Source organism: Meles meles, chromosome 17 (assembly GCF_922984935.1).
Source record: "Meles meles chromosome 17, mMelMel3.1 paternal haplotype, whole genome shotgun sequence".
Lineage (NCBI taxonomy): Eukaryota > Metazoa > Chordata > Mammalia > Carnivora > Mustelidae > Meles > Meles meles.
This window is the reverse complement of record NC_060082.1, coordinates 40,032,904-40,043,443: the sequence shown is the minus strand read 5'-3', so window position 1 is coordinate 40,043,443 and position 10,540 is coordinate 40,032,904. Positions and strand designations below refer to the sequence as shown.

The 10,540-nt window shown below is 49.5% G+C and overlaps 1 protein-coding gene across 2 annotated transcripts in view; it reads left to right on the top strand.

Moving 5' to 3' along the window:
• The first annotated feature begins 9,155 nt into the window (after positions 1-9,155).
• Positions 9,156-10,540, top strand: part of ACBD3 (acyl-CoA binding domain containing 3) — a 36,582-nt gene continuing 35,197 nt past the window's right edge. The window contains exon 1 of one of the 2 annotated variants that reach the window (XM_045982974.1): positions 9,156-9,555. In XM_045982974.1, the coding sequence (XP_045838930.1) occupies positions 9,270-9,555 (286 nt within the window). In that variant the 5' untranslated portion in view covers positions 9,156-9,269. The remainder of the gene's footprint in view (positions 9,556-10,540) is intronic. The other variant, XM_045982975.1, reaches the window with a different exon arrangement.

Below are 10,540 nucleotides of genomic sequence, written 5' to 3'. Positions count from 1 at the left end.
GACATCTTTATGAGCAGGAGGTACCATTTGTGGACCGCCTGTCTCTTATTGCTGGGCAATTTGGTTACTATTAATTTTTTTCCTCTTAAAACACGGTTGGGGTGCCTGGGTGGCTGAGTGGGTTCAGTGTCTGCCTACGCTCGGTTCATGATCCCGAGGTCCTGGAATCGAGCCCTGCGTCGGGCTCTCTGCTCCATGGGGAGCCTGCTTCTCCCTCTCCCTCCACCCCTCCACCTGCTTGTGCTCCCTCTCTTGACTTCAAATAAATTAAAAAATAATAATAAAATAGATCTTTAAAAAATTGAAACTGCTGTAATAAATATTCCTGTGCCTATATCTTGGCACCCTCTTGAGGGACTGTCTGCACCCCTTTGCCAAGAGACTGGAATCAAATGTCCTCCCCTGTCAAGCCCCAGGCAAAGCCAGGGGAATGGGAGGGGGACTTTGTCTCTCCAATAGCAACCTCTGCTGGGCTTGGCCAGGAGAGCACACACTTAGAAACAACCAGATATGACTAATAGGACCCGTATCAACACGGCTCTCTGGGAGGCAGAATTCTGTGTGACTGGTTTTCTCTACGTTATTCTGTATTGATGAAATTTTCTATAACAAACGGGTATTTTTACACTTAGAAAAAAAAAGCAACCTAGACTTTGTCTTTTTTTTAACCTAGAGTTTATCTTAAATCATTTTGTTTAAAGATTTTATTTATTTATTTGACAGACAGAGATCACAAGTAGGCAGAGAGGCAGGCAGAGAGAGAAGGGGAAGCAGGCTCCCTGCTGAGCAGAGAAGATCTTCGGACCCTGGGATCATGACCTGAGCCGAAAGGCAGAGGCTTTAACCCACTGAGCCACCCAGGTGCCCCTTAAATCATTTTTTAAAAGATTTTATTTAGGACACCTGCGTGGCTCAGTCTGTTAGGCGTCTGCCTTCGGCTCAGGTCATGATCTCAGAGTCCTGGGATCGAGCATCTGGGTCCCTGCTCAGTGGGAAGCCTGCTGCTCCCTCTCCCTCTGCTGCTCCTCCTTTATAATAATACAAATTATTTTATCATTTGCAGCTGTAGAAACTAAAGCACAGAATGGTTGCGTAGCACACTCAAGATCACACAGCTGGGTTGGTGGGAGAACAGGTCCCAAAATTGTGCAGACTGGCTCTAGAGTCTTGCGTGCTTATACTATACTCCCTCCCCTTTGTTAAATAATGTTCCATTATTATAGATCTCCATGACCCTCTGTTTCTTCTGTAAAATGGGTTCATAATACCTACTTAATGTGATTTTGAGAAATGAATGAGATAAAGCATGTGAAGTGTTTGGGGGCATCATGCGTGTGAAACAAATTAACTGACCATCATTAATATTGTGGGGGGCCCTTTTTACCAGGATGGGGGTTCCAGAGGTGGGTTGTCTGTGGACCCAGTCTTACAAGGACACATTCCCTTGAGGAATGTTCTTGATCTGCCCTGCAGAGGGAGGGTGACGGCTCCAGGGGGCTTCGGCTCTGTGGCAGCAATATTCAGAGCACAGAGAAGCTGGGTTTGTGATGTCCAAACTATCCATTCGTGACACAGGCTGGCCTTGCCTGACAGCACCACTTTGAACCTATTCTGTATAGGAAATGCAAGGGCCCTGCAGAGTCAGTGAGACTCAGAGGCCCCAGGCCAGCAGGGCCAGAGGCACCTGCAGGCCTTTAGGGTGAAGTCTGATGGAGCTTCGGAGCCAGACAGACCTGGCTGCCCGCGGAGGCCCCTCCACCAGCTCTGGGTGAGGACCTGACAGGTGCTTCACCTCTGTGATTTGGTTTCCTCATCTTTAAATAAGGACAATAATGCTTATTTCAAACAGCTACTCTGAGGCTTAAATAAGACAATGTATAGAAGGGGGTTGGCCTAGCTCTTCGCACGTCCATGTTCAGGAGCCACTAGTGGCCTCTTCAAGGATCAGTTCGATCCTTCTTCCTCTGTGAGTTGCAGTTGGTCTCCTGAAACCCTTGCATTTGCTGTGAAATGTGCATGCCCTTTCAGTCAGCAAATATAGAGTGGGCACCTTCTGTCTGTGCTAGGGTCAGGCCAGGCCTGTGAGCACATCCAGAATTCGTGGGGCTTGAAGCTTCGTCAATGATGGGAGGAAGGGGAGTTCTTTAAGACAAAGAAGAGAAAAGTAGGTACAGAAATGAATATTAAGAACACAAAATGGAACCCCAATGAATCACAGATGTTGAGAAAGCTGACTGGTATGACAAAATTCAAAGGACACAGTAATACTGTGAATAATACCGATAATTATGACTGAATAGTATCCTCCTCTGGAAGGGCTGATTGAGTTTGGGTTTTACATCCATCATTTAGAGAAGTGTCATGGTGCTCACTGTCAGATCCTCCCAGAGCCCCAGCCTTTGTTCTGGCTCTGCAGGTCCCAGTCCGGGCCACAGAGGCTGTTCCCCGCCTACCGATGCCCCCACCCCCTGCTCCACCTTGGAGGTTGGCGGGGGGGGGGGGGGGGGGGGGGGGGGCGGCGGCGAGGGGGTAGGTGGAGGGAGCAGGTGTTCACCTGCGGCACTTCCGCCTCAGACCACCAGGTGGCGCCAAGGACTCCGAAGCTTAAGCATTTGTCTTCACATCCTTGGAACAGATCCTTGGAATCACGGGCCTTTCTTTTCCAGTTCGCCTCGTCCTACTGTCAGAGGAGGATACTATTCAGTCATAATTATCGGTATTATTCTGTGGATATTAGCATTTGCAAACAGGAGAATGGAAGGTTGGTCCCCATGTGGCTAATGTTGGTTACATCTCAGTAATGGGATTACTGGAGGATTGTTTTTATGAGACTGACGCGCTACCTACTGCGCTAACGAGGCACCTGGAGGATTGTTTTTAAAAATACATATTTTTGGAGCACCTGAGTGGCTCAGTGGGTTAAAGCCTCTGCCTTTGGCTCAGGTCATGTTTCAGGGTCCTGGGATCGAGCTCCGCATCAGGATCTCTGCTCAGCGGAGAGCCTGCTTCCCCTCTCTCTCTCTGACTGCCTCTCTGCCTACTTGTGATCTCTGTCTGTCAAATAAATAAAAAAATCTTTTGAAAAAGCTTATCAAAGGCATTCTTTTTTTTTCTTAAAGATTTTATTTATTTATTTGACAGAGAAAGATCACAAGTAGATAGAGAGGCAGGCAGCAAGAGAGAGAGAGAGAGAGGGAAGCAGGCTCCCTGCTGAGCAGAGAGCCTGACGTGGGGCTTGATCCCAGGACCCTGAGATCATGACCTGAGCGGAAGGCAGAGGCTTTAACCCACTGAGCCACCCAGGCGGCCGGGTTAAGAGTGTCTTGAATGTGAAGGTCAGAAAGGCGTGGTAACAGCAGCTACTGGAATCATATCTTATCTTTCCAGGTATTTAAAGCACTTTCACAGATTACAATTATTTTAGGGCCATTCCTATATTAAAATCTTGTGATGGAACCAGGGCAGAAACAATACCTACTTCTTACAGATAAAGATACAGGAAGCCAGAAAGTGGGCCTAAGGTCATGACGCCTAAAAGGTGCCAGATTCAGTCCCTCTCCCTTCCCCCACCCTGGCTGGCTCTGTGAGTTCTGGGGCACATCTTTTGGAAATCCATTTCTTTTTTTTTTTAAACATTTTGTTTATTTATTTGACAGAGAGAGAGAGATTACAAGTAGAAAGAGAGGCAGGCAGAGAGAGAGAGGGAAGCAGGCTCTCCGCTGAGCAGAGAGCCCGATGCGGAGCTCGATCCCAGGATCCTGAGATCATGACCTGAGCGGAATGCAGAGGCTTTAACCCACTGAGCCACCCAGGTGCCCCCTGGAAATCCATTTCTTCCTTGTCATGTCCTTACGCTACCCCTTCTCAGGATCTCATCATCTTGGGCTAACAGCAGCTTCCATCCTGAGCTCCCTACTGCCCGCCCCTCATCTGGGTTCTCCTTCTACTGCCTGAGGCTCACCCCGTGCCACTCCTCCCCTTGCAGCTTCTGCTCAGGCCAAGGCTAAGCAAGCATGCCAGGTTCTCATGACCCACAGGGTGTTCGCGACGGTACTCACTCTCCCTCCAAGGTCATTTCTACCTTCTTCAAATATAAACATGCATAGGGATCCACAGAAGGACCTCCTCAAACCTACTGGGCAAGATACCATTATCTCCTATGTTAGGGAGTCACAACACAAATGCCTACAGCGGCGGCAGGTGGCGCTAGCAATAGATGGCCTAGGTGTCCAATGACCCCAGCACCTCCTACAGGGTCCAGGATAAAGAGCAAGGACCGTGTCTGTCACAATGGGCGGGGGGGGGGGGGGGGGGGGGGGGGGGGAGGGGGGCAGGGCAGGGCTGGGGCTATTGTTGCAAACTTGAGACCACATGTCCCTTCTGGAGGTGGCAGCCTCCCCCTCATTGTTGTCCAGCTCCAAGGCCAGGCCGAGATCTTAAAATGCCAACCACCAGTTCCCATGCAAAACACTGTAGGTGCCCACTCTTGCAAGCCAAGGAGAAGACACTAAGTTGGCCAGCTTCCTCCTGTGAGCCTCTGGAGTGTATGCAGCCTTTCCTCTGTGTTTTAATGGAATATGGCGCACAGCAGTGGCCTGAATTTCTGAAAAGCTTACCTACTGCATGCCAGACGGGTCCTTTTCTTAGTGCTTTACGTGGATTCACACATCCCGTCTTCTCAATGGCCTAAGAGGTGGGTGCTGCCCTTACCCCCAATTTACAGAACAGGAGGCAGAAGTGAAGTCAAATGCCCAAGGTCACGCCTAAAAGAGGGCTTCTCACCGATCCCACCACTGTCCCTGGCTTCGCACACCAAGCACAGCCCCTCACCTTTGTACCTCCCCCAGCATGCCGTGTAGGAGTCACTCCTTAACCGCACGTTGAGCTGAACTGGTGTTGTACGGGTGTAATTAGACCTTAATTCATTCAGTTCAAAGTTCTGAGTGCCTACCCCTTTTCCCATCCTGTGTTAGGGACTGTGGAAGGTCAGAGGCCTAGCCTTTGCCCTCCAGGGGCTTGCAGTCCAGGGGCACAGAATGATAACCACTACGAAGGCATTCTACATTACTAAGACAGATGGCAAAACATGTATCAAGTACCGACTATCACTAGAGAAAGCAGGACATTGAACTCCATCTCTGGAAATCTAATAATATGTCACAGAGAAGATGAACATAATGTGGAGGGAACAGAGGGAAGCAGTCACCCTAGGGGGGGAAACTTCCGAAAGCATTTCAGAAAGGGTGATACGTACCTGGCAAGTGTTTGAATGAACGGAGCTCCACTGAAATCCACGGCAAAGAGGGTTGGTTGAAAAGTACCCTGGAGACCTGGGATAGAGTCCCAGTGCAGGGCTTCTGCTCAGCGGGGAGCCTGATTCTCCCTCTCCCTCTGCCCCTCTCCCCATTCATCCTCCCTCTTTCTCAAATAAATAAATCTTAAAAAAAAAAAAAAAAAGGAAGGGAAAGGGAAAGGGAAAAGGAAAAAAGAAGAGGGCTCCTGGCTGGCTCGTCAGTAGAGCACGCAACTCTTGATCTTGAAGTTGTGGGTTTGAGGCCAACGTTGGATGTAGAGATGACTTAAAAATGAAATCTTTTAAAAAAGAAGAAAAGTACACTCTTTTGTATAGGAACAGACTGGGAAAGATATTTGAAAGGTTTCGGGGAAACACCATTTGTTAATTCTCTGTCTTTACATATGAAAGAGAGAAGCATGCGAAATACAGATGGTTTCTCTGAATTGTTTTCTACTAGTCAGATTCTACTGTGACAAGGACATTAGAACAAACATCTATTGAAAAGTCTAGAAAGAGTGATGGATATGTTATCTTGATCGTGGTGAGTGGTCTTATAGGTAGATGTGTCTGTCGAAACACATCATGTTGTAGACTTGGAGTATTTGCAGTTTATTGGGCATCAATTATATCTCAATAAAACTGTGCAAAAAAGTGTCCTAGACTTTTGCTATTCCAAATGTCTACAGACAGCTGCAGCCCAGGAAGCTTATTAGAAATGCCTCCCTTCTGACTCCCTTCTCAGTTTAACAAGCCACTCAGGTGATTCGTGTGCACGGTAAAGTTTGATCTCTTGTTATAGCAAATGTCTGGAACTCACTTCCCATAATGAGTAGTTAAAGGGAAGTTATATTGCCTAATCTTTTTTAGCTCACTAAGAGCAACTAACTACCTGCAAGATAGTTCTCCATGGCTCTAGTAGGAAGAGGTGTAAATGTTTGTTACAAAGGATATGCTGATTTTTCAAGCCCCCTACAACTAGAAGCAGGTTTACCATAAATTAATGAAACTCCTTCCAGAGCTCTCGTGTACATAGCTCCTTCCAAGGACTTTGGAGGAGCCCAGCAGTATATTTACCTGGTCCAAAGTTTCTGTAAGAGTTTCTAGAGTAAGATGTTTAAGACCACTGTCCCTATGCATTCTGACTTCTGTGACTCCTCTGTGTTTGACGCTTAAGGAATGGCCAAGGGCTTCTTTGGGATCTTGCTAAAGGGACAATAAATCAATTAAGGAATACTTTTTTTTTTTTAAGATTTTATTTACTTATTTTGGAGAGAGAGAGAGAGAGTGAGCATGGGGTGGGGGGTGGGGGAGAGTTCCAAGTCAACTCAGCACACAGCGCTGAGCGCGGAGCCCAACACGGGGCTCCCACAACTCCCAACCCACGCCTCTGCGATCAGAACCTGAGCTGAAAGTGGGAGTTGGATGCTTAACCAACTGCGTCACGCAGGCGCCCAGAGTAAGGGACATGTTTAACTGGGGTTTAGTGGCATTTCTGTGCTTTGCGGTCATTTCCCCATACTGTTAAATCATCGCCGTCCGTGGGTGTAGGAATGCTTTCTGAGGTACACCTGCTGCCCATTATGCCAACTCAGCACTCCCTATGTCACAAAGGTGCAGGGCCAGAGGGCAAAAGAGCTCTGTGGTGCTCAGCCCAGAAAATATGTGAGTAGTGGTGGGGGAGACAGGATGTGAAAGCAAAGAAGAAACTAGTCCATAGAAAATCCTTCCAACCATCAAGAGTAGAGTCAGTGTGTCTGTCTGTAGGTGAAGTCACTTGTTTTATTCACCCTAACGGATCAGAACCTGTTTTAAGGGAGCAGACCAATCTTGTTCTGAAAACCACTAGGGATCAAGTAAAAGCCATACAGGAAATTGCCACCAAAGCAGCCCCAAAATACCACAGCTCATCTGTGAAAGCAACCTGATACTGGTTTTTCCAAATTTGACAATAATCTTTAAAAAGTACACACGAGGGGCGCCTGGGTGGCTCAGTGGGTTGAGCCTCTGCCTTCGGCTTGGGTCATGATCTCAGGGTCCTGGGATCGAGCCCCACATCGGGCTCCCTGCTCAGCGGGGAGCCTGCTTCCCCCTCTCTCTCTCTGCCTGCTTGTGATCTCTGTCTGTCAAATAAATAAATAAATCTTTAAAAAAAAATAAAAAGTACACACTAATAACAATGAGTTATGAAGCTGAAACATAAGCAATAATAAAATATTTTTGAGCACCATGCTGAAAAGAGCACTGACCTTTCTAATTTTTTTCTTTTAAGATTTTATTTATTTATTTGACAGAGAGAGATACAGCGAGAGAGGGAACAGAAGCAGGGGGAGTGGGAGAGGGAAAAACAGGCTCCCCACAGAGCTGCGAACCTGAGGGGTGGGGGATGGAGGGGATCCCAGGACCCTGGAGACCCTGACCTGAGTTGAAGGTATACACTTAACAACTGAGCCACCCAGGCCCCCCTCTATTTTCTTTATAGAAAATTATCACAAAATGTTGTAGGAAGAGGTGATTAAAAGTATGCAGCCAAAAAGCATGGGAAAAATTATCATAAATGGTGCCCATAAAGTCTAGACAGGTACATATATGCAATGCTGTCAAGGGTATTTTCTATCTTCTAAAAAATAAAACAATTACGTTTCTGGACTTTTGGACACCCTGTAGGAGTGTGTCAGGAAGTTAATGAATGCTTTACGGTTGTGTGTGTGATGCTTGTGGCTTAATTATTTATTTTAATTTTTAAAAGATTTTATTTATCTAAGAGAGAGATCATGAGCAGGGGCGAGGTGCAGAGGGAGAAGCAGACTCTCTGCTGAGCAGGGAGCCCAATGCAGACTCCATCCCAGGACAACAAAATCAACGAAGTGAGCCAAATGAGCTACTCAGGCGCCCGGCCTGTGGCTTTTTAAAAACTTTTCAAAGTGTCATTTGTGATTTCTCATTCTAAGTATATTTATGCACATAATTTGGGATATTTTTCTTTTTTTAAGATTTTGAGGGGCGCCTGGGTGGCTCAGTGGGTTAAAGATTTTGACAGAGAGAGAGATCACAAGTAGGCAGAGAGGCAGGCAGAGAGAGGGAGGAAGCAGGCTTCCCACTGAGCAGAGAGCCCAATGCGGGGCTCAATCCCAGGACCCTAAGACCATGACCTGAGCCGAAGGCAGAGGTTTTAACCCACTGAGCCACCCAGGCACCGGGTATTTTTCTTTTTCAAGTAGGCTCCCATGTGGAGGCTTGAACTCAGGACACTGAGACCAAGACCGGAACTGAGTTCAAGAGTCAAGAGTCGGTAGCTTAACCAACTAAGCCACCAGGTACTCCTGGGGAAAAAAATACCGGGTGAAAAAAACTCCGGGGAAAAAAAATACTGGGGTCCCCCAAATTGTACGGTTCCCACAAAACCAGGGTCTGCTGAATTAAAACAGCCGCAGAGAAGCCATTGATTTCTCTAAAGCCTCAGCTTCCTCCTAAAAACAGTCATTCGCCCAGCATTTCCTCAGCGTTGCAGTGAAGACCGAGTCAAAGTTGGGGGCAGGTTCCGGGAAATCCACGACCCTACAGGCGGGAAAGGTCTCGGCCTGGAGCGTAGGGGCGTCAGCCCACAGTCACCCCGGCCCGCCCCTCGGTGACCCCCACCCCGAGGGCCCTGCCCGCCGGCGATCCCCAGCCACGCGAGCCCTGCCTCTCCGCGACCCCCAGGCCCGCCGGCCCCGCCCCGACCGCCACTGGCCGAGGACGCGGGAGGGGAAAAGGCGGGAGAACGAAGCTCGAGGGCGGACGCGGGCAGGAGGGGCGGGGCCCTCGGGGCGGTGGGGTCGCTGAGGGGCGGGGCACGAGCCTCAGCCCCTCTCCCGGAGCCGGAGATCCTTCTCAGCGGCGGAAGTTCCGGCGTCCGTAACTGGAGGTCAGAGGTCAGCAGGAAGTCGATACGTGGCCGCCGCCTGTCCCCGCCGAGGAGGCGCAGCAGCCGGAGATGGCGGCGGTGCTGAACGCAGAGCGACTCGAGGTCTCCGTTGACGGCCTCACGCTGAGCCCGGACCCGGAGGAGCGGCCCGGCGCAGAGGGCGCTCCTCTGCTGCCGCCACCGTTGCCGCCGCCCTCGCCTCCGGGGGCAGGCCGGGGACCGGGCGCCGCCGGGGAGCCGCCGGAGCTCGGGGAGGCGGCGGCCGGGGGCGCGGCGGAGGAGGCGCGGCGGCTGGAGCAGCGCTGGGGCTTCGGCCTGGAGGAGCTGTACGGCCTGGCGCTGCGCTTCTTCAAAGGTGAGACGGCCCGGCCCCACCCCCGCCTCGGCCGCCCTGGCGAATCTGACGCGGGGCTGTGGCCAAAGCGTGACCGGGCCAGTCCCCGCCTCGCTCGCCCGGGCCGCGGCGACCGGAGCAAGTTCCGTCCTTGGGGGTCCCCGAAGTTTGTCACCGACCGCTGGGTCACACCCCTGAAAGGCCTGGAACCTCAGTGTAGCAGTCCGAGCCCTGCCTCCCGGAGGTTACGGGACGTTATATCCAATTGAGCTTCTCGGGTTTCCATGGCCGGGGTGAAGAATGAGCCTTTTCTCTTGCAGAGGATCCCGTTCTGGGATGATTTTCTGTATGGTTTTCTTCTTCTTCTTCTTTTTCCTGTCGCATTCCTTTTCTTGTTTCCTATGGTAGGCACATCAGACTCCACCGATTTTTACCCCTTTCCGGGGCAGGAAGAAATCTTCCCACAGGTTCTTTCCAGTCATTCTGCGGAACCGTAAACTCGGGATAGGACTTGCTCACCTGGCAGTTTTGATGTGGTAGAGAGGAGGAGATATTAAGCTAATAGATCCCCTCTGGCTAATCAGCCTCTAAAGGGAAGGGATGCCCACTATGTTCTAGTAACTTCTAGATGGTTAAATTGTACCTTGGAAACAGTGTGCAAGAGTCAATTCTCACTTAAGGCCTAAAAGTACCCTCTCTTGTTTCTTGCAGAATTAACTGTAAAATGTCTCTTGTCTTAGAGCACGAGTGTGTGTGTGTGTTTTAATCGGTGATTCACTGGCGGTCATACCAGTCACATGATCTTTTCAGTGGGAAAGACTGATGAGAAGCCAGTTAGTTTGATTCTTGAAGATATTTGGATTTTGAGGGGCAGATCTTCGATAGAATGAAACTTTAAAAGTGGTTGCTAGGTTTCGTATACATTCCAGAACAGCGTATTTATGACACATCTCCCAAAGGGAGGTCCTTTTGGAGTGCAGCACATACTTGAGTAACTGAAGTTGTG